Below are 27,441 nucleotides of genomic sequence, written 5' to 3' on the forward strand. Positions count from 1 at the left end.
GAGCTCGGCGGCGGCGGCGGCGGCGGGGAGGCGGCGGCGGCGGCCATGGGCTGCCTGCAGAGCGTGGCGTGCAAGGCGCGGGTGCGGCGGGAGCAGATCGTGGTGTCCGACGTGTCCGCCACCATCGAGCCGGCCGCCACCGCCATCGAGGAGAGCTCGCCCGTGGTGCTGCGCTACCGCACGCCCTACTTCCGCGCCTCCGCCCGCGTCCTCATGCCGCCCATCGCCCGGCGCCACACCTGGGTGGTGGGCTGGATCCAGGCCTGCAACCACATGGAGTTCTACAACACCTACAGCGACCTGGGCGTGTGAGCTGCGGGCTGGGGGCGGGGGTCGGGCCGGGGGGCAGGGGGCTGCTGGCAGCACCCGGTGGGGATGGAGGCTCCGGTGGTGGTACGTGGCGGGGGGGAGGCTCTGGTGCGGCTCCTCGAGGGGACGGGGGCCCCAGCGCGGTTATGTTGTGTGGGGGACGGAGGCTCCGGTGCCATTCCGTAAGAGGTTGGAGACCCCAGTGAGGTGCTGTGAGGGGACGGAGGTCCCGGTACCGTTACGTGGTGGGGACGGAGACCCCAGTGCCATTCCATGTGGGGCCAGAAACCCCAGTGTGGTCCTGTGAGGGGTCAGGGACCGCGGTGCCGTTACATGACGGGGCAGAGGCCCCAGCACAATTCCATGAGGGGACGGAGGCCCCGGGGCAGTGCTGTGAGGTGACGGAGGCCCTGGGGCGGTCACACGATGGGGACAGAGGCCCCGGCATGGTTCCATGAGGGGATGGAGGCCCCGGCACAGTTCCCCGCTGTCGTCCCTCGATGCCATCGCCTTGTGTTCCCTGTGGCAGCCCTGCTGGGAGAGGTTTGAGGGAAGTCACCTGAAGGCTCCACGCAGGTGGCTGAGGAGGACACCCAGGAGCAGGTCCGCCCCCGGTGTGCCAGCAGGGCACCCGCTCTGCCCCGGCGCTGGGCCGCATTGGTGCGGGGGCTGCAGGCAGGAGGTGGTCGAGCCAGGGGCTCCGTCCCCGCGGGAGGCTGCCGGTCGGTGCCACGCTTGCAGCCGGGCCTGTCCTCAGCCCGTCCCATCGACCTCATTTCTCCTGGTTCCTGCCCGGGAGCAGCAGAGCCCTGATTTCTCTCAGGCAGGCGGGGGGGCTCTGCGTGGCACTGTGTGGGGTGCCCACGTGGCCCCACAGGGGCCGGGGTCCCTGGGCATCCCCTCCCCAGCGCTGGCAGAGCTCCTCCTCTCCTCGGCCCTCGTGCAGTCCCTGCCGGAGGCAGCTTGCAAGGGAGCAGGAGCAGATGGAGACTGCCCTGGCAGTCCTCTCCCTGCAAGTAGGTGGCACCTCGCGCGGCTCCGGGCTGCCCAGGCTTCCTGGCAGGGAGACACGGCGCTGGCGTGCCTTCGCCTGCGGTCCTGTCCCTGCTGGTGCTGTCGGGAGCGCCAGCTGCGGCTGGAGCAGCTCCCCCGGCCCCGATCCGCCTGCGGAGTGGGAGCAGCCGGCGCCGGTCCTGCCTTTGCCTCGAGCTGCTGAGCCTGCCCTGGCTGCCCTTCCTGAAAGCAGAGCCCCGCTAGGATTTCCCCCGGGTGCCAGAGGCTGCAGCAATGTGCCGGATCGGTTTCCTCCGGCCTCCTACCCTTCCCCAAGGGCACAGGGCTGGGACCCGGGGGCGGCAGGGGGGCTGCCTTCTGCATGGCCCTAGGGCCGGTGCGGGGTCGAGCTGCCTGGAGCTGGGCTCGGGCAGGGCATGCCCAGGATGACCCCGTCCTCACGCTTTCAGAGCAGGCAGGGTCATTTTGCACCACAGCGGGGTGCTGAGGGTACGGAGGCGAGTGCAGGCTGTCGCTTCTTGGGGAGGTGGCTTTGGAGCCCAGACCTGTGTGGAGCTGGGCTCTGACTCGGCAGGAGGCTTCCACCGGAGCAATGTGTCTGAGAAGTTAAAGGTTTTTCTGTTTATTGTCCTTCCTGGGATACCCAGTGGTGACACTGCCAGGGTTTTTTTTGGGTAAAGATACTGGCTCGCTGCAAGCCTGACCTGCCTCGAGACAGGGACCCAGCACAGCCCTGCACAGGTGATCCTTAACCGCCTCTCGCGCTGGGTGCGCGGGGCAGAGGCTTTAAATTTAGAAGTGTGGATTCAGCATCCAAAGTGTCCGTTTCCCCCATTCTCAGGACTAAAGGAAAGACGCCTGGGAGCTGGGCTAGGGCTCGCTGGAGCCGGGTGGCCGCTGTCCCCGCTCCCGGCTCGTAGCTGCCACGTGGAGATCCTCTGCCTTGCCGCATCCGCATGGTGCTGTTCGTGTGGTCCGCAGCCAAGATTTTGGCTGGAATTTCCCCCCCCCACCCACAACCCCAGCAGCACGGCAGGGATTTCATCACACCAGCAGCAGGCATAATTGTGATATTTAATTGCTGCACATGTGTCTCAGCAAACGCCTATATTTAGGGGTGTAAAAATCGCAGACGGAGCTGTAGGCTGGGGGGGAGCTGCTCCAGGCTCGGCGTGTGCGGTCGTGGCTGTGCTGCAGCTGACACACAGCGAGGTTTCTTGTTTTTTTTCTTCTTTCTCTCTTTAGATCAAGAGCTGATTAAGGAAAGTGACCTGAGAAAGGCTCAGAAATGAGTTTTGGCCCATTTGGTTAGATTGCAGGTTAATTAAAATGCTATTGTGCTGGCAGAGCGGAGGCTTCTGCTGGCCCTGGCTGACTCAGCGAAGGAGCTGAAGACGAATTTGTTCTTGAATGAGGTCCTCGGTGGCTTCCTGCAGGTGGGAAGATGGTTCCCAAGCTCTGCTCTTGAGTCAGCGCTGCCGGAGGGAGGATCTGGTGGCTGATGCCAGAGACAGGCTCTGGTGCGTGGCTCTGGCTGGGTACGAAGCCTCTGGTGGCTGTGGGAGAAATGGCTTTTTCAGGGGGATTTCGGGCTGAATTGTTAGCCCTTTATCCGTGCCCTTTATCTCCCCCCTGGTCTAAAGCAGGTGCTTTGCCCTGCAGGTGCTGCCACACAGCGGCTTGCCTCAGTCCCTCCCTTGCTGTCACTGCCCGGGCGCTGTCACTGCCGTCTCCCGATAACCTGCCCTTTCTCTCCGCTCCCTAGGTCCAGCTGGGAGCTGCCCGACTTGCGAGAAGGAAGAGTGAAAGCCATCAGCGATTCCGATGGGGTGAGCTACCCCTGGTACGGAAACACCACGGAAACGGTGACCCTGGTGGGCCCCACGAACAAGATCTCCAGGTTCTCGGTGAGCATGAATGACAATTTCTACCCCAGCGTGACGTGGGCCGTCCCCGTGAGCAACAGCAACGTGCCGCTGCTGACCAGGATTAAAAGGGACCAGAGCTTCACCACGTGGCTGGTGGCCATGAACACCACCACCAAGGAGAAGATCATCTTGCAGACTATAAAGTGGAGGATGCGAGTGGACATTGAGGTTGATCCCATGCAGCTCCTGGGGCAGCGGGCACGGCTGGTGGGAAGGACTCAGCAGGAGCAGCCCCGGATCCTGAGCAGGATGGAGCCCATCCCACCAAATGCACTAGTGAAACCCAACGCCAACGATGCCCAAGTCCTCATGTGGAGACCCAAGCGAGGCCAGCCTATAGTTGTGATACCTCCCAAGTAGCGCAGCACCGGGGCGCGTGCCGGCGTGTGCGAACGCACGGGGTTCCTGAGCCAAAGCAGGCCTCCTGGGTTCACCTGCCTTTGTAGCTGCGCTTGGAAACACGGCTTCTCCTTCGCTGGAAAGAGAGCGTGAGCCTGGCCCGGCCGCCGGGAGGGGTTGCTGGGCCGGTGGATTCCCCAGGAGGTGGATTTGAGCGCTCCTAGGGCTCGCGGCTGGAAAAGAGGCTGGCTTTAGCTAACCACCTCCTGCTTCCTTGCGGGGAGACGTGAGGAGCAAGAGCGCCGTCAAACCGTGCCTGTGGCAAATGCTGCTTTCCACCCCGTTAGCCGTAGAAGAGGAGACCATGCCTGCCAGTCGGGGCGGGGGGCTTTGTGCAGCCGCCCTTCCCCTCGGTGTCTCTACCTATGCATTTTGGATCGATAATCAGCCCGTTGTCACGCCCGCTGGGACTCGGAAGGGCCTGGGAGCGGTGCGGGAGCTGGCGCCCGGCCGGAGCCCGGTGACAGGGGGCGTCTCTGCCCGAGAGGGGCTCTCCGCAGCCGGCTGGAAGCGGGACATTTTGCATGCATCTCGGTGTGTTTGGAGTAGTCGTGAACGTAGGAGGTGGCGTAGTTCGTTCCCATCTTGGAGTGAGACCTAAGGGCAGGTTAGATGTCCTTTAGTGTTAAGGTGCACTAAATCTTTGCAGTTCCTCAACCTCCCCCTCCCCATCCCCGCCAGCCCTTTTTTTCTTTTTCTTATTTCTTTTTTTGCAGAAGCAAAAATTATTCTCAGCCAGAAGAGAAACCGCGAGCGCTGCCTGTTTACCCAGGCGAGGGAGAGCAGGCAGTTACTGACGGCGTTTGCGTGGTAGCCAAAAAAGCTTGGAGGTACTCCAGGATTCGGGCGCTTCCACTGCAGACGGGAGCCCGTAGCAAGAAGTTGGGCGCTTGTTCATCTTCCCTGCAAACGCCTGCTCGTGTGGGGAGCCTCATCCGTAGCCACCTGTGGAGCCGTGCAGCTCATGGGCGTGCACGGGGAGGAGGAGAGCGTGCTGCCTCGTGCTGCTGCAGGTGGCTGGCAGATAAGGGATTTCTTTTTACTTGCCTTTCTCCTCGCCCCCTGCCCTTTCCTCGCCGCCTGGATCGCTGGCATCGTTCTGGTCGGCGAGGAGGCGCTGGTGCTGCGGGCTGGACGTGCAATTCCCTGCTTGTTTCAGCAGGGGAGCAACATTTCCTCTCTTTCAGCTGTGCCCTGGTGGTTTCACCCTCTGGGATGCAGCAGAGGCAGGAGCCACGGCAGCTCTGCCTCTGCCCAGGGACAGCTTCAGGTGCCCTGTGTTCCCCGAGGGGCCTGGGCAGACGAATGTGGCTTTTGCTGCTTTCCCTTCTCTCTTCACCTCCCCGCCATGAGCCCTGCCGTCCCTTCGCCTTGGTGTGCCGGAGGTTTTGCCGCTGCGGGGAGCTCCCACGGCCGTCCCGCTGCTGGGAGGGCTGGGGAAGGGTTGTCTCCTTCGCTGCTTTCCTGCAGCGTTTCTCGAGGTATCAGGAGCGCGTCCTCGCACCTGGCTGCCCGGTGTGCACGCCCCTCGGGGCAGAGCCTTCCCGGGGCATCGCTGCCCGGAGCACGCGCGAGTCTCTGCAAAGCTTCAGCCCCAGCTTGTGCTTTTCCAGGGTGGGACGTGCACCCCGGGCATCTGGGAGCAGCTCCCTGCAAGCAAAGGGACTCCCCAGGCGTCTCAGACCAAAAATCCCTGTGAGATCCCCAGGGGATTTGTTATCCCCGGTAGCGTTTGCTACGGATTCGGTTCTTTATTTCTCTCCTGGGAGCGCTGCGTGCTGACACCTCGACGAACGCTTTCAAGTGCTGTGGGCTGCGGCCCCGCTCCTCCCGCTCGGCCCGGCACAGGCAGGGGGGTTTGGCGGACTGGGAACCGGCAGATTTGGGGTTAGGGAGGGCTGGGTGAATCCTTCTGCGAGGAGTGAGCGGGGAAGGCAGGCTCTGAGCTCTGGTTTGCTTTGCTGTCCTGAGCAGAACCCCTGCGGGGAGGTGCTCCGCACTGGAGGGCACCCCGTTTCTGTGAGATGCGGCCAGTGTTTTTATACTGATGCACAATCAAAGGCAGTGTCAGCCATCGCTGACGTTTTGTTTATCAAAAGTGTGCCTGGCAAGCGGTTGGAAACTTTGGATCCAATTTGTGTTAAACTTTGAGGGAGGAGGCGGAGGGAAAATACCTTTCTGTGCGAAATAAGACCAACGTGTATTTTGATCCACTGGGATAGAAACGATCCTGAAAGCTCTTGCGAAACCCCTTCCCAGCGTGGCAGCCGGGTCGAACGGTGCTGCTCCAGGTTTTTCCCCCGGAGGCGACGGTCAGGGGAGGTGCTGGGAGCAGGAGGGGTGCTGCTGGGGGGATGCTGCTCCCGCCGGCTGTGGCTGCCCCGCCGGGGCTGGGGTAGAGCCTGGTGAAACGGCGCGGTGAGGGGCGGCACGGAGCTGAAGCAAAGAGGAAGGGAAGGAGGGAGGCCAGGGAACGGCTGTGGCTCCCCAGGGTGGTCCCTGTACGGGGTCTGGTCTGGAAGCCTGCACGCTTGAGCCCGGGATCAGCCCATTTCTCGGCCGCCCCGAGCCATATTTATGAGGGCCCCGAGTGGGATCCCCAGTGCTCGCTCCTTGGGAACATCCCCAGACCCCGGGGGAGCACCCTGCCTCCTGTGCTCAGCACCGCAACCACCCGTGGGCCGCCTCCTCCCTCCTTCCCTGCTCGTAGCCGGCGCCTCGTTATCTCAGGGAGGGACCCGAGGTGCCCCTTCTCCTCCTTCCCGTGGCGTTTTCGGGGCCGTGCCCCCACGCCGCTCGGGCGCTGCGGGAAGCGTCCGTCCGTCCCTCTGGCTTCAGGGCATGGCCTCGTGGTGCAAGGGCACGCCTGCGGGGCAGGCGGGCCAAGCCGAAGCCGGCACTGCCGCCCCTCTCCTCCCCGGCGCCCGCCCGCCGGCGTGCTGGGTTCGCTTATTTATTTCTGTATTTGTATTTATTTATTTATTTGACATTTATTTATTGGTTTGTATTTATTGACGGCTGGAACTCGGGGGGGGGGGGTCAGCCGGGGCGGCTGGGTCCCCCCCCCCCCCCCCCCCCCCCCCCCGTGGATTTCGGGAGCGCCGATGGGGAGGGCTGCTCGCGGGCACCTGCTCCCATCCCGTCCCCTTTTGGGAGGGAGGGAGAACTGGGGAAAAGGAAGAGGGATGACCCAGATGCCTGCAGGGAGGACATCCCCTGCCCGTCCTTTTCCTGCAGAAGCCCCCTTGTGCCCCCCCCAGGCGCTGCGCTCCCTCCCGTGCCCGTCTCTATTTATCGGCCCGGCCTCCCGGTGTCCTGCTGTTTGGCTCGCGCTGTGTTTGATGTTGCCAATTTCCGGAGATGGTGATAGGAGCAAGGCCGTGTGGGTGTCACTACGGAGAGAAGAGAAAATCAGGTATTCTGCTGCCGAGTGGGGAAAATCGGAAGGAAGAGAAGACGAAAGCTGGTTTTGCAGAGTGCCTTAAACACAAATGACTTTACCGAGTAGGGGGCTTGGACTTCTGTCTTTGGATGTTATTGCAAACTCGAACAAATGTTGCATTTCACTTCTCTGGGATTAAAAGAAAAACGTTCGATCTGTGCTGGAACCCAAGTGTTCTGTCTGCTCAAGTCTGGCTGCCTCGGGCTGGCAAGCGCTGCAGGAGCAGAGGGAGGCGAGCTGCCCTCGTCCCTTAGGCAATCAGATCAAGGGGAGGGCCGTGTGCCACGCTCCTGCAGGAAACCCGGGAGCTCTCACGGCTTGTGGGTGTCTTGGGAAGCTGTCAGGCTTGGGAAGGCTGAGAAAATGCCCAGAGAAGGGACATTTCCCCTTCGGAATTGCAGATCCCCCTCCCACCTCTTGCAGAATGAGAGCAGCGGGGACAAGATTCCACCCGGACACCAGGTGGTGGTGTTTTTCCCCCCTCTTTTAGTAAAAACAATAAAGGGGGATAATGGAGAATTTTATAACCAAGGGAACTTAAAAGCTCCACAGCTGGGGGGAGGGAGGGGAGAAGGAGCAACTGGAACATTTGGGAAAAAATACAAATATTCGATGTATAGGCCCTGACAGCAATCAGGCATTCATGTAACAAGTTTTTGGCAACGAAAGGGGCACCTCTCAGCCTGAAAGGCAGCTGCCTCTGGGGAAGGACGTCCTCGGTGGGGTGGCCTGGCCAGCGTGTCGGGGTGCCCCAGGACAGCCGCTGGGTGCTGGCTGCGTGGGCACTGTGACCGAAGTGCTGCTGCCTGTGCTGGGCACTGGGAGATGCTGGCAGGCAGCCCGTGTCCTGCTCAGCCCGTGGGTTTCTTTCCTAGCCTTCTGTTAAAGCACTGCTCATCGCTCAGCAAGTTGGGGCCTGCACGAAGCGTTGTTCCCTGGTGCAGCAGGGCTGGAACGTGCCCGGAAAGCAAATCACGTTGCTCCTGACTTTGCAGGCCACAGGCTTTGAGGTAAGTGTCTGATCGAGGTGAGAAATCCCTGAGGTTTGGGAGCAGGGAGGAGTTTGGAGGGACTGTATCGTGCCCTGGGAGCTACCTCCCGGTCCAGGCTGGTGTTCCCCAAGCAGCCATCTCCCTCCTTCCCCCATGAGGCTCCTTGAAGCAGGGCCAGCACGGCTGCCCCGTAACCCGCTGCCATTTCCCTACGTGCCTGATTTATAGGGCAATCAGAAGGCAACCCGTGGTGCTGCCACCAGCCACAGCAAGCAGAATCATTCAGGGTGCCACGGATGAAGCACCAACGCTATGGGGTGAACAGCAACAAAAGCAGACCAGGGACACTGCACGTAGTACTGAAGACCGCTTTATTTCCTCTATTCCCTCTTCCATAAAAGCTGAAAATAATCAGTCAACTTTCAGCAAGAGATGAGAAAGCAGTAAGTGAGAATTTTGCTCTGCAGCTCCTCCCCCACGGAGGGGACCAAACGAAGGTGTTAACGGGTTAGTGACGGCTGCTCCTAAAGGCACGCAGCAGCTTGGAGCACCCTCAGCTACCTGATGGGAGACACGAGCCCAGCAGGACACGCCGCGGGGCCTGGCTGCTGCCACCATCCCTCTCGCTGAGCTGCCAGGAGGTGACAGCACAGCGTGAGCCGCGGAGCTGCCACCAGTCTGCTAACCTCCTCCTTGCAGGGCTGATTCAAGGCAAGAGAACATCTGGGGTTTTAGTTTGAGGGGGCGTGGGGGGGACCGAAGGGACGTGGGTGGGTTCAGTATCGGGGTGAGCTGTCAGTGAGTGTCACACGGTGCTGGGGAGGCCGGATCCGGGCACTGCTGCGTCCAGGGCCGCTCACTCGGGCTGCGGGGTGTAACGCAGGTACTTCTTGCCTGACGGCAGGTCCTTCGTGAAGACTCCTTTAGGGAACAGCTTCTTGGCCTCCTCGTCAGGTAAGGTGGGCACAACCATCACGCTGTCGCCGGGCTGGGGAGCAAATGGGAGCCGTGAGAGCAGCAGAGGTGCTGGCAGGCTCGGACGCGGGTGACAATGGGTGGCACTGCCTCCCCCCGAACGCTCAGCCCCAGGCACGTGCCCTGCAGCTCTGCCTGGGGGCCGAGATGCCTGGGAAAGACGCCAGGAAGCGTGGGTGGTGTGGGAAGGGAGAGCTGCACCCTCTGATCCAACAGGATCCTACGGCCCAACCCTTCCCCGCGGGAACGGGGAGTAACAGGAGAGGAATTTGGGCAGCGCTGCGTCTCTGCGCTGCCTGAGGGAGCACAGTGTGCTCGAGTCTGCAACTCGTATCACAGGACCTCAGCACCTCTCCCTACCCCTTGGTGACCCCCAAGGGGAGCAGGCAGAGGTTTCAGTGCACCTCTACATCCCCTGTCTGTGCAAGGCCTGGCTGCGAGCTCTGCTCCCCTCCTCACCTTCCAGTCCACAGGGGTAGCGACCTTCTTGTAAGCTGTCAGCTGCAGAGAGTCCACCACCCGCAGGATCTCATCAAAGTTTCTCCCGGTGGTGGCTGGGTACAGGATGGAGAGTTTCAGCTTCTTATCCGGGCCAAACACAAACACCTGAGTACAGGGAGACAGAGTCAGGTTCCTGGGGCACCGTCAGGGGCCAGGCACGTGTTTGTCCTAATGCATCTGCTCGGCCCTCGTCCTCCTCCCGATCTGGGAAAATCCTGTCCTGTGTGACTGCAGGTGCTTGGGAAGTAGAGGTGGCTCTCTCCTAGAGCAAACACCTACTCCCAGGCATGTGGAACGCAGCCTTTGCTCTGGGAGCTCCTGTTTCTAAAGCTGCCTTGTTTTGCCACTTGAAATTTCTTCCCCCTGGCCTTTCAACACAAGCATAGAGGGGAGAGGGAAAGTCCGGCAGATCAAGGACGTAATACTCCCTCTCCGTCCGGACAGGCACGAGGATGAGCTGGTGCCAGCAGCAAGTTGGAGCTGGTGCCAGCAGGCCGGGGCTGCGCCAGCTTCTTCCTGCAGCACAACTCGTGCACCTAGCCCCGGGAAGTCAGCCTAGCTCCCGAGATGGTCACATCCACGCAGGTAAGCTGCCCCCACCTTGGATCCCTGCAGACGGGGGCTGCCAGGCACAGAAGGCCCCCGGGCCGGGCACTCACCACGCGAGCAGTCAGGGGCATGCCGTCCTTGTCCCGCTCATCGGGGTCCAGCATGCCCAGCTTGACAGCGAGCTCCCGGTTCTTATCGGCAATGATGGGGAAGGGGAGCTTCTCCTCAGGTTGTTCCCCGTTGTAGGCATTGATGTCCTGCAGAGACAAAACCACCGAGATGCTCGTGCTCCCCTCTATCCACCGCGGGGGACAGAGGCTGAACCAAACTGTGTTCTTTAAGGAACAATTTTTCTTTCTCACTAGAGAAAACAGCCACCTCCCACAGATGCTCTCCCTTGTGACCAGTCTGTGAGGCTGCTCCCTGTGCTCGCCCTAGCTTTATCTGCTTCACGCAGGAACTGTGTGTTGACCATCCCTGAATCCGACCTGGATTTGGCCAAAACATGCACGTTATCCCTGGAGTTTGCAGTACCAGCCGCACGAGTTGTGCCGAGCCACAGCAGGGCTGGGAAAAGCCTGCTCAAGGCAGCACGAGCAGAGCAGCTGCCAGCATGAAAGCACATTTATGCCAAGGTTTCTGCCCCAGAACAGAGCTGCCTGTTCCTTCCGTCCTCTTTGTGCTACAGGGAACAAACCAGACTCCAGCACTGGCAGGAGCCTCCCGCACGCCGCTGCTTTGCAGGATCAGCTGTGACCATACACATTTCTGTCTTCCCTTGGCTTTGAGCACTGGGGGACAGGCTGGGTCCCTCTCAGGAGGAACGTGGGGAGGGCAGAGTTGGACATGCTGCCCCAGGCAATGCCCGCTGCTGCTCAGAGCACGCTGCAAGTGAGTGCAGGCAGGCCCCGTGCTAGCACCCCTAGGCCGATGGTGATGTAAGGGGCTGCAACCCTGCCCTGGCAGCTCAGGATGCTGCAAGCAGGTCAAGTGATGCGCCCGGGGCAGGCTGTTTCCTTTGAAGCGTTTCTCTCCGCTTGCTTTCAGCCCCAGGCCTGGGTGAGTCAGCGGCAGAAAGCGGCTGCTCATCCCCGCTGGGCTGCGTGCAGGCTGCTCTGGGAGGGAACCGGCCCTGTTCCCCTGCAGAGCTGCCTTGGTAAAGCTGAGCCAGGAGGGCAGCCCGTCTCTGAACGTCCTGCGGCGCTGCAGGAGGCTGCAGAGGGAAGTTGGGCAGTGACACTCATGCACCCCTCTCTCCAGAGCGGGGATGAAGAGAGCTGAGAAGCCGTATGCAAATCATATGGACTATAACTCATTCTAAAACGCACGTAGCTTCATGCTGCAGGAAATCTCCATACAGAACGGCTTCATAAACCCCACCCTGTTTTGCAATACAACACACCACTTACTCACTTCCCTACGAACCACTTTTCTTTCCAGAGTCCAAGCTGAAACCAGACATCATCAGCGCCATTTATCCACCCACCTAACCGAGGCCAAGGCAGCAGCAGTCATGGAGGGGCCTGAAACCTCCTCTGACAGCCCTGCAGCAGCCACTCAGGAGCCAACCACGTCTCTGCATGCCATAGAGCTGGTGCTGCCGGGGCAGATACCATGTTTAATCCTGCTGAAGGAGCAGGATTTCCCTTCAGCCAGGTCTTGGAGAAGCAGTGCGCAGACCAGGGAGACAGGAGAGCAGGACTCATCTCGGGCTGAGGTACAGGCTCATTATGAGACCTTGAGCAAGCCCCTGGGTCGTGGCTAGGGGTGGCTAAGAAGAGCCGTGACATCTTTGGCTGGGAAAGCAGAGCTGGGCAAAGTGACACGACAGCTACGGCTATTCTCTGCTTCGCAGCCCTGCTCTTTGCTGCCAGGTCAGCTGTCCTGCCCAGTTTATCAACTTTCCAGGCCCTGTCTGTGCCCTGAAATTTGGCACCAAGGAAGCAGAGGCTTCTTTGTTGTTTCATGCAAAATTCAGCCGTTTGTCCTGTCCCTTTGCTTCCCCAGATGAAAGAAGCTCCACCCAGAGAGAAAGCACAGGCACGTGGAGGAATGTTGCACAGAGAGATCTAACTGCCCAAAGTTTTGCTTGTTCCTGACACTCCCAAGAGCTAGGAAGGAAAATGCAGGTTCTAGATCTCAGTCTAGCATTTCCTACAGACCACTTCTGTTCAGAGGCAGCTGCCACCAAGGCGTGCTATCTCTATCCAGGTTCCATGGCTGGGCAGGAGAACATCTATGGCGCTGCATCAGAGCTTACCAGCTGCCTTCCCAGTTCAGCTCTGTGGGCCTCAACCTGATGCCTCCTCCTGCTCCCACCCAGACGGGACCCAGTTGCTCTGCACTGAACAAAACCTGCCCCACCTTCAGGCAGCTTTGCTCCCCCTCTGCTCCTTGTTCTCCTGTAGTCTGTGAGATGGGCAATTCCAAGTGCAGGCTGCACAAAAGACTCCAGTCTGCTGTGGATTTATCCTCACCAATTTGATCTTTTCCTCTGGAGGACATTCACAGGTTTTCTTTCGGCAGGTGCCGAGGAGAAATTTCCATACCAGAGTCTCTGGGGCCTCTCCCAGCCTGGCAGGAAGCTCCCTGCAGCTTGGGCTGCTGCCCTCTGACTTTCTCTGTGGTTTTCTGGCTGTTTTTCCAAACGCGCTATTCTACTTCCCACCGGTGCCCTGAAGCTGCTCTGCAACTTCTCCTGGTTTTACCTGAGGACAACCTCAGGCAAATCATTCTGGATCACTGCTGAATCATTCTGGAGCACCAGCAAAGGCAGCTCGTTGTTCACCTCCTCCAGGTTATCTGGCTATGCTGAACACCACGCGTCCTGCAGCCCCTCCAGGAAGCTCGCTGCTTCCCTCCCTGGACACAACTCCGTGCTTCCTCCCATGTCCCTGCAGAAAGGAGCCTTCCTTTCACAGCTGATTTCACTGAAAAGCTTCCTGGGAGTCCAGGGGCTTTGTGACAGCTAGCAGTACCCCCACAGTTCTTCAAAGGGCTCCAACAACCCAGGGCACGAGGCTGCCTTACGAACCCCAGCCCAAACTCTCTGTTGTGTTTAATGGGATCTGACCGGTGGTTTCAGCCAGGCTGACCAGCGCAGGGATCCCAGCTGCTGCTGTGAGACCTGCGTGCTGTTTGTCCCCAGGCCCTTCCAAGGCTCGGTGGGACATGGGCCGTGCACCACCCAGGTCCAGAGGTCACTTTAAGCAATAACACAATTAGGCAACTTCTGAAGCCGCTCAGTCATTAATGTCACACTCTGCAAATTCTCACCTTTATCGGTCCTTATTTGCATGCGTGTCTCACTCCCGGAAAACCCGCGAGCACGTTCCCAATTCCAGAGCAAAGAGAGGCAGGTAGCTCGCCCGGGCATTGCTGTGCCCTGCCTGCCTGGATCTTTCCCAAAGCTCGTTTTCCACCCCGCCACCTGGACCACGCTGCCTGGCCCCACAACGCCGCGACGGAGGATCTTCACCCGGAGCTTTCCTGCTCCTTCGGCGAGCTGTTTACTCCTGCGCCGTGTTTTTTATGAGCGCGCAGAATCCCAACCCCCGCTCAGCCGCTGCTTTGTGTTTACCGTGCCCTTTTGTCCCGTTTGCTCCCCCCGCCCGGCCGCGCTTCGCACCCTCCGAAGGCCGCCGCTCGCTTCGGCCGCCTCCTCTCCCGTCCCCCCCGCGCGGCTGCCGCGGGTCGGTGCTCGCGGCGGGCTCTGGGCGCCCCGTTACCCTCGGGGGCTCCGCCCGGGGTCGCGGCGTACCTTGCTCCAGGCCAGGTGGTCGGGCACGCTGTCGATGGAGAGCGCGATCATCTTCACGTTGCGCTTGCTGAACTCGGGGGCCAGCCGGGCCGCCCGGCCCAGCTCGGTGGTGCAGACGGGCGTGAAGTCCCGCGGGTGGGAGAAGAGGACGCCCCACCTGCCGAGACAGCGCGGCGGGGCCGTGAGGGCGCGGCCCCCGGCCCTACCGATGCGGCTACGTTCCCGCTGCCCGGCCCCCTCCCCGTTGTCCCCCCGGGTCCCCCCCCGGCGCTCACGAGTCCCCCAGGAAGTCGTGGAAGCGGATGCGGCCCTGCGTCGTGTCCGCCTCGAAGTCGGGCGCCTCGTCGCCCAGCAGCAGCCCCGGCATGGCGGCGCCTCCGGGACCGACCCGACCCGACCCGACCCGAAGCGCTTCGGCCGCGATCGGCTCCGCTCGGCCGCGATGGGCTCCGCGGGGCGGGGCCTCTCCGAGCGGGGGGGGCGGGGCCTGCGCGCAGGGGGCGTGGCCCCGCCCCCCGCTCCGCACGTAACGGGCCGGGGCGGGCGGCGGCGCTTTGCGGCGCTTCGCGGCCTTTCGCGACGGCGGCGGCGGGGCCCTCAGCGGAGCGGCGATGGCGACGTTCGTGAGCGAGCTGGAGGCGGCCAAGAAGAGCTTGAGCGAGGCGCTGGGCGAGAACGTGAAGCAGTGAGTGCGGCCCCCTTAACCCCCTGACCCCCCGTAACCGCCCGGTAACCCCCGTGGCGCTGTGCCCGCAGGTACTGGGCCAACCTGAAGCTGTGGTTCAAGCAGAAGATCAGCAAGGAGGAGTTCGACCTGGAGGCCCGCCGGCTGCTCACGCAGGACAACGGTGAGGGAGCGCCGCTGGCGCTCGGCCTTTTATTATCTCTCTCACCCCCTCCCGGCCCCACTCGTTTCTCCTCTATTTCCGAAGCGAAGGCAGAGGCCCCGCTGCCAGCCCCCCCCCCCCCCCCCCCCCCCCCCCCCCCCGCGGCAGACAGGGCTGCTGCCCGTGCTTCCCCCGGCTGAGTGCCCCGAGCTCTCCGAGCCTTGGTCCGTGCGTGGTGCTCCACGAAGCGCCCCGCCGCGGCCCTGTGCCACACCGCGCTCTGTTCGCCGAGGTGGCGGCAGCAGGTTCTGGGGCAACGCGGGGGGAGCCCTCAAAAGACCCGACTGGAAGTTGTGGCTGTGTAGCTGGGTGTGGGGGGAAGGCAAGGCTGTGAAGAGAGAACTGCCCTGAAAGTGCTTCAGGTGGGTGCCTTGGGCACAGATGCGTTTCTAACGACCCGTCTGTCTTTCCGCAGTCCACTCCCACAACGATTTCCTCCTGGCTATTCTCACCCGATGCCAAATCTTGGTTTCTGCACCAGGTGAGTCCCGGGGAGGATTGTCAGAGGTAACCAGACAGCAGAGCTTGGCACGCGGGTTTTGGGCAAGGTGCTTCGCTTGTCTGAGCCTTAATATCTATGTTCCTTTTGCCATGCAGGCAAATAGGTAGCCAGGTAGCGATCCAGATTTCAGGAGAGACGTTTTTATTAAAAAAACAAACCAACCTCAGCGTGCTGGGTGAGGCTGATGGCCCGGCTTGCTGTCTGTGGTCAGGCGGTTTGATTTCTCGACCAGGTGTCTGTCAGGCTGTGAGCGCTGAGGGGAGGCGCCGTGCTGTCTGTGACCTGCCTCGTCTTCCTGCGTTGTCTGAGCTCGCTGGTGCCCGCTCTGTTCCCCTCCCTCTCGGGGTCAGCATCTGGGGGAGCTGGATTTTCCTGACTGGTCCTGAAATCAGGGACAGGTCTGATAGAAAAATGCTTACTGTGAATGCTCATAGCAGAGTCTTAATTGAGCTGTGGTCAATTAATGCAACCTCTGCAGCTGTGCTGTGGAACTTTTCCACTCTGTAAGCACTTAGAGTGGCTGTTGTCAGAGCAATAAGCTAATTTTTTTGACTGTTAAAAGAGCTCTCAGTGTAGAGATCTGCTAGGAAGGTTGATTGAGGTGCAATTCAAGATGTGAAACTGCCGTGTGGTAAGGGAGGGAGCTCGTAGCAGCTGTGGTGAGCTAAGATCTGAGAACAGCTTCTTGAAGGGAGCAAATACCTGTTGGTAGAGTACCTGAGGCAGCTGGAGGAAGAAAAAAATATAGAACTGGTAGCTTTTTGTCACAGCTGCTCCTCAGCTATGCCATATAATAAAATGCCACTGCCCTCCCGCCACCCCCCTGTGGAAAGAAACAAGCCTTGCTTTTTCCTCTGGAGTTCTCAGCATCCTTTCCTGAGGCCCAGGCTCATCCTTTCCGGCTGTCTGCACTTGTGGAATTCCTGAGGTGTGTCTGAGTCGGGCTGCTCCTTGCTTTGGCCTTAGTGCTTGCAGCGGGGTTGTAAAATACAGGATGACAGCATGCTTCCCCTGCGTGCATCACCTGAAGTACAGAGTCTAAACTAGGTGGGGACGGGGCAGTGAGATGTGCTGACCCTATTTACAGGTCAGGAACACCTCAGCTTGGTGTGAGGGTGGAGCAGTGCTGGCTCTGGCTGGTGCTGGGTTGGCATTTTCTGAGCACTGGGCTGAAGTTTGTTCCTTCGTGCACCTCTGCCGAACTGAACTCTGCTTTATCTGGTCACGTAGCCCTGTGTGGCTCTCTCGCAGCCGGTCTTCACAGATGTGAAGAGCTCAGACCTGTTCCCCCCCCTCTCCGGGCTGCTCAGGAACGTGTGAGAAGTGTCTCGCTGCTTTGTGCCGGGGCTCATCCTCCACAGGCACCTTCCTTACGCTCGTTATTGCTTCTTACCTTAATATTTTTTAATGTCAAGTCCCTGCAGGGACTCTTCCTCTTGACCCAGCATAGGTTGGCTTGAAAAACTGCTCATGAGTGCCCTTAAAAGCATGTCTCATCACCCTGCGGGTAACACATGTCCCTCGTAGCGTTTGTTTTGCTTGACTCAGGTCAATGCAGACTCTTCCGAGAACCTTGGAGCCGACCTGTGCTGAGACGCCTCAGCCGGGGCCGCCGGTAGGTGTCAGACGAGTGTTTTGTTGGCCAGCCCGCTGCGTGTGGGGAGCTGTGCCTGCAGGCCCGGGGCGGCGCAGCGCAAACAGAACGCGAGATGTTGCACCTAGATTTACTCTTCTCCCCCTAGCTGCCAGCCTGACACCTGATGGTTTTTCTGGGTAAGAACGGAAAGGGGACGGGTGCTTATCTGCAGCGCTGTCTCTCGGTACGAGGGGTTCGCTTCACGACTTATGGAAACAAGCACTGCTCAAGCAAGTGTACTTTCCACCTTCATGTGGGAGGGACGGGGGGGAATAAACATCTTTAAAATACTGTCTTGTGTTTAAAAACATAAATCACGTGGCTAGGGCTACAAGTGTGTGAGACTGGTGTTTGGAATGGGAAACCTTGTGGGAGGTGTTCTGAAGGAGAGAACAAGTTGAGCCGTGCGGATGAGCACACCTGGTCCAAATTTTCCTTCTCTTATTAGTGCTTCCACCTGGGCTTGGTGAATGCTGGGTGACCGTAACCCTCTGTGGGAACACTTTGCACTTCCACCTGGTTAGGCTACTGGCTGTGCAGACATCAACCCCCCCTTGAGCACCCTGTGGATGTTTGGGACTTGGTGGAGTGGGAGGAAGGCTCACGGCTGTGAAGCATGACCTGTTCCTTTCGGTCCTGCTCAGCTCCCCCTGAGGATGCAGCAGGATCTGGACTGGCGGGCCTTTCTAAAATCGGGTGGTGATGTTTCATCCAGCAGCACCCTTCGGAAAAATTCCCTTAAACACTGGAGTGGTGCCCAGCTGTAACAGCTGGAATGTACCTGGAGGGAGGGGAACGTCCCAGAAATGCTCTCTAAGCCACCAGAAAGCGCCTCTAGGTTGGTTTGAGGTTGGCAGCGCCAGCCTAAGTGGAGCGGGAGACTGCTTTGTTTTCTTTTCAGAAGGGCTTTCTGAATGCCTGTCTTCCCAAAGAAATTCTGTTGAGGAAACCCAGTTCAAAGCCTTTCCAACCTCACGGGGACTTGCTCGCTAAGCCTACCTTGTTTGCTGGGTGGACACAAGCAGTAAGTTAGCAGGGCTCTGGAGTTCATCTCACTTGAACTGTTACCTCATTTCATAGCTAAATGTTAACTGAGTGAAGCACAGACAATTGCAAGCACTCGAGTTAATGATGTAAGGATTTACTTCACAGCAGTATTGAGCCAACAAGGATGGGTCAGAGAATTAGACCTCTTGCCAGGGTAGCAGCAGCCTTTCATTATACCAGGGTTGCTCCCGGGCTTTGCTTGAAGGGCTGCCGCTCCTGAGGGATAGGTTCTGCTTGCTCGTGTTCCAGAGAGCTGAAAGGGGAGGAGAAGGAAGAAAACGGGAGTGTGAGCTGTAACCACGGGGACTTGCTTGGCACTTGGCCCGGCCCCTGACCTCGCAAGCAGATTTAAAAAAACAAAAACAAACTGTAAATCAAATGAAATGGGGAACACGTTTTCTGACTTCTCTTCTCTGTCGTGTCTTTGTCCTTTCTTCCTGTGCTGGTGCAGCACGTCAGGAAAACCTGACAGTCTGCCTCCGCTGTCTGGTGCTCTGGGTGCCGAGAGGCAGAAAAACATTCTTATCTGTTCCTTATCTTTGAAGGCTTATCAGCAGTTGTTGGCATGGCTTGTTAACATTAATTTTCCAGCTATCGAGATTAAATAAATAAAAAAAAATATGCTAACACCTCTGAAATTTCATGCCTGAGCCAACCCAGCCTTGTCATTTGTGGCCAGGAAAGCATACTGGGTTTCTTAGAATACTGGAGGGAATTTTTGCTGTCTTCATTTAGTGCTAGTTAGGCTTGTTAATATGAAAACCTAGCAAAGGAGACAAAAAAAAGATTCTGCCCTTAATCTGTATAACGGGGGATAGGTAATGGTATTTTACCTTTTTGTTCGAAGTCTGGCCAAGCTTTTGTTAAACATACAGGCTGTGATTCTGTGAAGTGGCACCTTCCAGGCCTGCTGTCGGAGACTAAATTCAGTAGCTGTTTAGTGTAAAACTTACTGTTTCCTTAAGAAAAGGCATTTTAAAAGTTTGGCCTGTGCTGTAAGCCATTAACATGTAAGGTGCATTCAGACAAAAGGTTACTTGCTACTTCTGTCTCTTTCTCCCCCTGCCCTCCAGTCGCGTGGTTAGCTGAGGATGCCTCGGTACGTGAGGCTGCAGAAGGGCTGTAGGAGGCTCCTGGCAAGGAGGAAGGGCTGCGGGGTGGGGAAACCTCACAAAGTAGAGCTGGGGTTTTTGGTGAAGGCTTTAAAATGTCTGTCCTTAACACACCCGGCCCTCCCTCCCTACCCAAGGGGTCTGCTCTGCTTACGGATGAGAGGAGGGGAAAAAATGACTTGTTTCTAAAGAGCAGAACATCTGGTGAGAGCAGAAGGGTTATCTTTGGTAGGCCCTGAAATGTAAGACCTGAGACTCCTGCGAAGGGCAGGAGAGATGCTTGATGTGCTTGTCCGTGGTGTTTCCTCACATCCCCTCGTTAGGATCTCTAGTGCGAAGTTGTGGTGATGAATAGTGCCACGGCTTTGGTAATCATTCTGGAGGGGGCCTGCTCACTGCCCTTCCCTGTAACTGGCTGGTGTGTTTTGGCCGCAGGCTTTGTTGGCGGCTGTTGGTTTCAGCTCACTAATAGGCTGTAGGGAAACTGTAGGAACCTTTTTTTTAATAGAATATGCCATCCCTATGCATGGGTTGCTTCTAAGCTCTTCTTAACAGTTAAAACCATTCATAAACTTCATCTGATTCCTCTGGTTTAGCCTGATCCTTAAAGCCCTTTGTCAAACTTCTGCGGTGATGTGCGTGAAGCGCCGCGTGACCAAGGACTTCCAGCTAGCCTCGTTCCCCATAAACAGCCCTGCAGTGTAATCGCGTTTATGAATTCCTGATAAGAGCAATTAAAAAAGGTGCTGTTCCTCTGTGCTGAACCCGGGAGAGCGCTGGTGACGTGAAGCAGAGGCTGCCTCTGTAGCCACAAGGGGGCTGTCCAGACCCGAGGCTGCAGGGAACGCGCCCAGCGAGCGCGGGGGCACCCCGGTGCTGTCCTGAGCCGCCGTGTGCCGAGGAGCTGTGCACGGGTGCTGTGGACGTGGTGGTGGGAAAGCAGCCGGGCTGTCCTTGCAGGAGCTGCCTGACCATCGGGATGTGCTGTAGCTGGCCGTCAGCACGTGGGGGCCTTCTGAGCCCAGCTTAGTTAGGCGGGGTGCTGGTGCAGGCAGTCCCCAGCTCACCGTTCACACAGGTGGTGCTGGTTCCTGGCCTCAGCAGCCTCTGCAGTTCTTTCACCCTCTCCTTTCCCCTTTAGTGTAAGGTGAACAACCGACCTTCACGTCTAACGGGAGTCTGAGGCAAAGCTTGCTGAAGCTGAGGAGAAACTGTAAAGGCAGGTGCAGGGGGGCAGGTGCTGACCAGAAGCATCCAGCTTGTGAGCAGAGCTGGTGGCGGAGCGTCCCCCCCAGGCAGCCCTGTGCCACCTTCCTGGTGGCGCTAACAGCTCGGTCCTGCAGTGTGGCTTTTCTTGGAGCCTGTGCTCATCTCTCCTTCCACCGCTGGTTTTTGTGGTGTGTGGCCAGAAATTTCTACTTAAGTAACAGGTTGTGAGCAAGTCAGGCTGGCAAGGGGCTGACGAAGGAAAGGCTGCCACGAGTATTCTTCCCAAAGTACTCCCGACTTCGGGTCGTGGCTGCGGGTTGTGTGTCGAGGTGCAGCCAGGGGTGGGGATGTGAGGGATACAGCCCAGAGCTGCAGTGAGTGGGTCTGAAAAGGGGCTGCCGAAGGAAGGGGGGGCTCACGGAAAGAAACCTCTCACAAGAATTACTTCCTCTGGCTTGTGGCTGTTGGACTCGAGTTGAGGCTTAGCTGGGGGCCAGATGTTACTGCTCTTCTGTATGGGCAGCATCATTCTGGCTCTAGAGCAGTGATGTCTGTCAAGATTTTTTTTCTTTCCAATTTGTAGAAGGTGCTGGATCTCTGCCGTGGCCAGGTGGCTCTGCAACTAAACCTGGAAAACCCAAAGGAAAGAAAAAGATTTCTTCAGTTCGACAAAAGTTTGATGTAAGTGTCGGTGCTCAAATGGCCTCGGCTGTCTGAAATGCTGTCGGGCGAGCTGCTCTGCGCACTACGTGGTTTTTGTTACGACCCAGGGTGATGGAAGCACATCACCGCTACGTGTGCTGTAGGAGCCGGCAGTTAGTAGCTGCTGCCCCTCCTGTGGAAGCCTCTCAGGAAAAAGGGTACAGCGTGACCTGACTTTGTTAGACCTCAGAGAGCCCTGGGAGAACACCTAAATGCCAAAGCTGCACGAGCTTGTATGTCAGAAACCAGCAGTGACTAGCTCTGTGGTCACTGCACTACCACTCGGATGCGTCTTTCACATGCGTTCATCTTTCCCCTTCTCTGTAATACCGTGTTCACTTCACACACCTGCTAAACTGAAGCAAACGTGATTTCATATTTGTTCTCGGGCAGACTTCCCTGATGGTCTGATCCCCCCCACGGGGCTCTTTGTGGTCTGAATGGTTTGGTGATGTTCCTTTGGCAGAGCGCTTTTAGAGGAATGTTAAGTTCTAAAACAAATGCTGCGTTGTGGTAGGTGGCAGACGAACACACAAGATCTAGTTTGTTTTGCAGCAAAGGTTGTATGGATCTGGTGCTGTCATGTGCCTGTTCCGTGCTGCCAGCTCGGTGTGGAGGGGATCTTGCGTGACAAAGGGTCAGGATGGGGCACTTGCTCTCGTGGGTGGGTTTGGTCAGGCAGTTGAAATGGCATTACTGTTTTGTTTAAAGGTAGAGCGTCTGCCTCCGAGCCAGCTTAGTCAAGTGTCTGACCACATATTGATCCAGGTCAGTTCTCTGACGAGGCAGAAAACTAACCAAGCAAAAAACCCCAAATCAACCGAAAAAAAATCCCAGGTTTTTCTGGCTGACTTACTCAGCTGGACTGGCGTTCCTTGTGGTTAGATGAATGCCAGAGTCGGTGCAGAGGACAAGAAAGCTACGTAGGTGAAGACAGGGGAGGAAGGTGGGCATACAAAACCACTTATAAGTGTGAGAAGCTTGCTTGGCTGAGCCGAAGTGCACAGCACGCTTCTAGACGCGGTGCTCAGCACTGTGTGCTTTAAAGCCTGGGGCTTTGGAGGGCTGTGAGTCCAGCTGAAGGCTCGTTGTATTTAGATGCTGCTAAAATACTTCAAATACTTCGCATTTTTCACAGCCGTGACCTGAACCGTGATGGCAGTCCGTGCTGTCTCTTTGTTTTAAAACTTCATCAAAGCTTTTCAGTGGCAAGCAGAGGAGAGTTTGGTATACTGAAAGTCTTGCACTTTGGTTTGCTCGGACACCCCATGTTTCTGGTGTATGTTTGTACAAGTGTTCCTGGAATGTTTGGTAGTAAATTGTCTATAAAAGTCTAAGTTAACAGGCCTGTGTCTCGCTAGTGCAGTGCCTGAGTCATGTGGACATGGAAGTGCCTCGATATTTACTGTCATGTCCTTGCTGGGCAGAACAACAGCTGTGGGAATGGCCACAAATTTGTTCCAACTGGCTTCTGGTCTCCCAAACCGCATTCCTCTTCGAGTTGCTTATGCTTGGAAGGCTTTTTTTTCCAGGCATGCAGCTTTCCTGTAATGAAAGCTTTCTTCCAAATTACTGTGAGGGAAACCTGCTTTCGCATCGCTGGTGGGTGGATTGGTTTTTCACTTTGAGTTAAATGCCACACTGTCCTTTGAATAAAGTGGGCCCCCTTTCCTCGCCTGAAACCGAGATGTGAAAAATCCGCTTTGCTGTATGTTCATTGTTTGTATGTCAATGGGGACTGTATATGGGGACTGAGACTTCACAGGCATCACCACAAGTACTCAGAGGCACAAGCACAGCGAGGGAATTGTGCTGGAATGCCTATTGGCTGGGAAGTGTACTACTTTCTGGTATGGATTCAAGTTCTGTGGTGTTTTGTCCCTAAATAACTGCCTCAGTTCTCAGAGGTAGCCATAATCCACTCGAGCAGTGGCTGCTCAGTAGCACAGCTCTGCGCAGGGTACTGAAAGCGCACGTGGGGACCAGCGTGCAGAATCCAGACCTGAAATTTGGCTAAGCCGTTGCATTTAAATCCTTATTCTTGAAAGAAATGTAAGAATCGCCCAAGCTTAGGATAACTGTTCTTCATCTAGGTAGGAAACTACAGTTGCTAAACGATAAGGGTGTATTTTTAGCTACTAGCAAAAGGCTTCTGCACAAGAAATGACTAAGTAGCTGAGAACTCCTCAGCACAGAAGGAAGTGACTGAAAGATGTGAAAGTCCAGTAAAATCATCACTGGCCTGAGCAGTGTGAAGAGATAAAAGGGACAGTGACCACATTTGAGACTTGCAGGAAAACTAAATGAATGTAGCAGGTGGGAAGTACAGAGCAAACCAGAGTAGGTGACTCCTGGCACATCTTGTTGTCAGGCTGTGCAATGTCTTGCTGCAGGATGCTGTGGATACCTGAAGTATAGGTGGTTCAGGGTGCTGTGAAACAAGCTCATGGACTGTTAAATAAAAGGATGACAACACTGGCTTAAATCTCTTCAGTCCCAAATCATTGAGAGTTGGAAGATTGTACTGGGGGTAGGTGGGGATATCGCTTTGTCTGTCTTCCTGCCATATGTTCTATAGGTGTTGGCTCTCCAGCTGGAGAAGTAATGTTTGGATAGATGAGCCAAAGGGTCTGACCAAGTGTGTGTCTGCTTATGCCCTAATACCGTGTTCATCACAGCACCGGTTCCAGCCTCAGAATCCCTTGTCTGGAGCTCAGCAATTTGTGGCAAAAGATCCTCAGGAGGATGACGACTTGAAGCTGTGTTCCCATACCATGATGCTTCCTACACGTGGCCAGCTGGAAGGAAGGATGATCGTAACTGCTTACGAGCACGGGCTAGACAATGTCACGGAGGAGGCAGTGACGGCAGTTGTTTATGCTGTGGAGGTGAGACGGGGGCGGACAGCGGTGGTGTTCCCTTCTGCCAGCAGCAAAAGGCTCTGTGCGCAGTATGGGGTGGCCTCCCTCACCGGAGGGAGGAAACCTGCTTCTCTGACTGCCCGGTTGCTTCAGGAGGAGTAAAATCAGAAGCAAAGGGCTTCATGGTTTGCCTTGTAAAGCCTTGGGTTTGTGCCTGCAGGCGTTAATTACAAAGTACTTGTGTATGAAGAACGTACACTTGAGTAGGTTTGGTGAATGCTGCTCCTGTCATGTAAAAGCAGTGACAGAACGGCACCGTTTTAAAGAGCTGGGTAAAGTTACAGCTGCAAGTAACTGGCATGGAAGTAGCAGAATCAGATAGTAGCTGCAGGTGAAGTCTTTGGCCTTCAGTGGTGCATTACCCAATATCTTTTGGTCGGGTCCAAGTGATACTGCTGTATACTCGGATACTCGGAGCTTTGTGTGGATGGTTTCTCCAAGTCATGATCTAGAGGTCAACCTGAGTTCCCCATGTGGAAGTGAGGCCGAATTTGGAAGCAGTTTTCTGCTTGTTTCTTCAGAGAACTGCTGCTCCAGCATCTGCCAGATGTTTCAACAGTTTGAAAAAGTGGCTTTTCACTCTACTTTTAGAGCTGGTATTTCAGTGCAAGCAAATGTTTAATGTGAATTGTAAAACCTCTTAACTTGTTGTGAAAGGGATCGGGGCTGGGAATTCCCTAGCATTTAAGAAACCTCCTTGTGACATTTGAAGTTGCACATTGCATTAGTCTGTGAACCGTACAGTACTCTCACGCAGAGCCATGTTCTGTGTGTCCAGCTCTATCAGGTGGTTGAGAGAGAAATACTGCAGCCTGTCCAGGTTCCAGATCTTGTTCCCCTTGTGTCTTTGCATCCCTGTGGTCATAGCAGCGCTGCTGCTGTCTTATCACTTGGTGTTGTGCTTCTTATAGCCATAGCTTGCGAGGATGAACAAACCAGTGTGTGTAGCCGTAATACCGTAATGTTTTTTCATTGCAGAACCATCTTAAGGATATTCTGACATCTGTAATATCCCGGCGGAAAGCCTATCGTCTGAGAGATGGCCACTTCAAATACGCCTTTGGAAGCAATGTTAATCCGCAGCCATATCTGAAGAACAGTGTTGTTGCTTATAACAACTTAATTGAATGGTAAGGAGCTCTCAGCACATGGTTAATTTCAAATGTAATTTAGTGAAGTTACTCTGTTTGGTTTCTCTTACTTAATGGAATCTGTTAATAATGACGTTCAGCTTTCACGCACAACGAAAGTCGCAGGGCTGTGCTGCTGAACAGGGAGGATGTGGGGATTTTTCAGCAGCAAAGTTGAGGGCAGTGTTAGGTCTCTCCTCCTTGTCTGTGCCCATCTCACTGCTTTGTCAAGGTGACCCTTTGCCTTCTGAATGTTCTTATTTATTGCTTGTAGTGAGTGGTGCAGGAGTGAGTTCTCAGGACAACTGCCCCGGGCAGAAGAGCCCAGCCTTAGCTGGGGTACCACCGTTGTGCCATAAGAATGAGATGTGGGTGAGGACCTGTGTCTAAATGCATTAATGGCTTCTTTGCAGGGCTTTCCAGTCACTAGAGCTACGGAGTCATCTTGTTTTCCAAAGTGTCAAACAGCTTATGCTGTGTCTGGCAGCGTGTGTACAATAAGCTGTGTTTGTCTATGGCGAAGCTTCTAGCAGTTGACAGGAGGTCGTGGGTGTTTTAAAATTTGGTTATAGCACTATAAATGCAATCTACTCCAAACAACTCTGCCTTACAGCTCTGCTCTTTCAGTTTAATGTTTTGGGTGCCATAACTCTTAGGCTGGGTGGAAACTCTTGGTTGTGAATAACAAAAGCTACCAAATGATGATTAGTTATAAAGCAGGTCTAAAGTGTGCTGAGGATCGGTTTCCATTGTTTTTTATTAAACTGGAATTTTAGAAACTTTAATTTCGTATACGTGAGGGCTAAATCAGCAAGTACAGAAAAACAAACACTGGGCAAGCTCATGCTGTGTTTCTTTCCAAGCTAGTGCTGTTTCCTTGACTGAAAGGCTTTACTGCCTGCTCTCTGTACAGCCCTCCAACCTCTGTGACACCTTCTGCTGGTCAGAATCTTGCTCCACAGCCCCCGCCTGATGATGCTGAGCAGCAGGCAGCACTACTACTGGCATGCTCTGGAGACACCTTGCCGGCATCCCTCCCTCCCGTGAACATGTATGACCTTTTTGAGGCATTACAGGTAAGCCCTTCAACTTGTACAGTCCTGTGTGCCAGCTACTACTCAAATTTAGTTTACATGCATGGAGAGGGATTTGGTTTCATCCTCCTACTGTCTGTTTCCTTCTTTCCATCTTAAATTTACCATTATTTGGCTTTGACTTGCTCCTGCTATTGGGGAGCAGCTAACAGTCAACTCATGGTCTTGGGCCTGTTCTGCCCCCCTAGATCAGAGAGGGCTGAGGAGGAAATCCCTGTCTCTACATAAGAACTCTTCCTCTGCAGCAAGACTGCAGCGATCATATCAGAACTGAGTTAGACTGAGGTTTTGATAGTAGTGCCCTGAATGACTTGTCTGGCACGTCCCTTTTTCCTCTTCATCTTCTGCTTGGGTGCTTAGAGGAATACTGGGGTATTGCCATGCAGGCTGTCATGGTGACCACCCTCACCCTGAGGAGGTGTCTAAGGTAGGCTGGACGCATCTTCCTCTGGAGACATCTGACTGCGGGCCCCTCTCCCTTGCAGCTCTGGGGATGTTCAGGCTAATTAGAATGTCTAAAGCTAGTTGTGAGAAGTTCCACCACATGTCCATCCTTGATCTCTGCTGTTGTGAAAAGGCCTGGAGATTTTTATCTCAAGGCTGTGGAGGCAGAGTGTTCATTATAAGAGCTGTAGTCAAGCATTTGTGCTACGTTTGGTCAGACAAAATGGTTTTTCTATGGTTTTGGAGCAAAATGATGACTTAGAAAGTGGTGTACAGGCAGTAGTTCTGTGCTGGCTGGGGTGCCAGTGCCGGCAACTTAGAGCTCTCCTTGTGTGACAGCCTGTGTTCCTGCCCTGCAGGGCTGGCTCTCTGCTCATCCTGTAGCAGACACAGGTTCTCCATGGGGAAATTAAGCATGAAACTTACTTTCTAACTTACCTCTAGGTACACAAAGAAGTCATTCCTGCACACACTGTCTATGCCCTAAACATTGAGAGAATTGTCATGAAACTCTGGCATCCGAACCACGAGGAGCTGCAGCAGGATAAAATCCATCGCCAGCGCCTGGCAGCAAAGGAGGGCCTCCTGCTCTGCTAGAGCCACGGAGCCAAGCTCGGATGGCTCCGGTGCTGCTTCTTGGATTGACCCTGGGATGCTTCTTACAAACCTGTGTCAGCATTTCAAGGAAGATGTAAGTTATGAGTCAACTTTTCCTATGGAAATATTACGGAGTTGTGGTATGCTTTCTCTGCGTCCCAAGAGTGAGTCGTGTGCCATGGAGTGCTTGCAACAATCCCACTGAGTTGGAAAGGAGGAACAAGAGACTTGTTTGCAAAGACTTTTTTTTTTTTTTTAAGAAAAATAAACATGAGGGTAAAAAGAGTTGGT

The 27,441-nt window shown here is 56.1% G+C and overlaps 3 protein-coding genes across 5 annotated transcripts in view; 2 read left to right on the top strand and 1 right to left on the bottom strand.

Moving 5' to 3' along the window:
• Nucleotides 1-14,286, bottom strand: part of PRDX6 (peroxiredoxin 6) — a 19,724-nt gene extending 5,438 nt beyond the window's left edge. The window contains exons 1-6 of one of the 2 annotated variants that reach the window (XM_035332585.1): nt 14,145-14,286; nt 13,870-14,026; nt 10,220-10,366; nt 9,519-9,665; nt 8,923-9,072; nt 3,065-3,069 (exon numbers count right to left, since the gene is read on the bottom strand). In XM_035332585.1, the coding sequence (XP_035188476.1) occupies nt 8,941-9,072; nt 9,519-9,665; nt 10,220-10,366; nt 13,870-14,026; nt 14,145-14,236 (675 nt within the window). In that variant the 5' untranslated portion in view covers nt 14,237-14,286 and the 3' untranslated portion in view covers nt 3,065-3,069; nt 8,923-8,940. Of the gene's footprint in view, nt 1-3,064; nt 3,070-8,438; nt 9,073-9,518; nt 9,666-10,219; nt 10,367-13,869; nt 14,027-14,144 lie in introns of those variants that run through there. The other variant, XM_035332584.1, reaches the window with a different exon arrangement.
• LOC118170400 (protein FAM78B) lies at nt 12-14,286 on the top strand. Of its 2 annotated transcripts, none has more exons than XM_035332578.1 (3): nt 12-308; nt 3,089-3,794; nt 14,148-14,286. In XM_035332578.1, exons 1-2 carry the CDS (start codon nt 46-48, stop codon nt 3,609-3,611), a joined length of 786 nt encoding a protein of 261 aa, XP_035188469.1. In that variant the 5' UTR covers nt 12-45; the 3' UTR covers nt 3,612-3,794; nt 14,148-14,286. The 2 variants fall into 2 exon arrangements, with proteins under 2 accessions (XP_035188469.1, XP_035188470.1); XM_035332579.1 differs by lacking the exon at nt 12-308 and adding an exon at nt 2,552-2,843.
• Nucleotides 14,287-14,449: 163 nt separating this feature from the next.
• Nucleotides 14,450-27,407, top strand: TADA1 (transcriptional adaptor 1). Its single transcript, XM_035333479.1, has 8 exons — nt 14,450-14,554; nt 14,626-14,717; nt 15,172-15,237; nt 20,846-20,943; nt 23,643-23,852; nt 24,864-25,015; nt 25,929-26,091; nt 26,998-27,407. Exons 1-8 carry the CDS (start codon nt 14,481-14,483, stop codon nt 27,148-27,150), a joined length of 1,008 nt encoding a protein of 335 aa, XP_035189370.1. The 5' UTR covers nt 14,450-14,480; the 3' UTR covers nt 27,151-27,407.
• The last annotated feature ends 34 nt before the right edge of the window (nt 27,408-27,441 follow it).

The sequence above is a fragment of the Oxyura jamaicensis genome, chromosome 8, assembly GCF_011077185.1.
Source record: "Oxyura jamaicensis isolate SHBP4307 breed ruddy duck chromosome 8, BPBGC_Ojam_1.0, whole genome shotgun sequence".
Lineage (NCBI taxonomy): Eukaryota > Metazoa > Chordata > Aves > Anseriformes > Anatidae > Oxyura > Oxyura jamaicensis.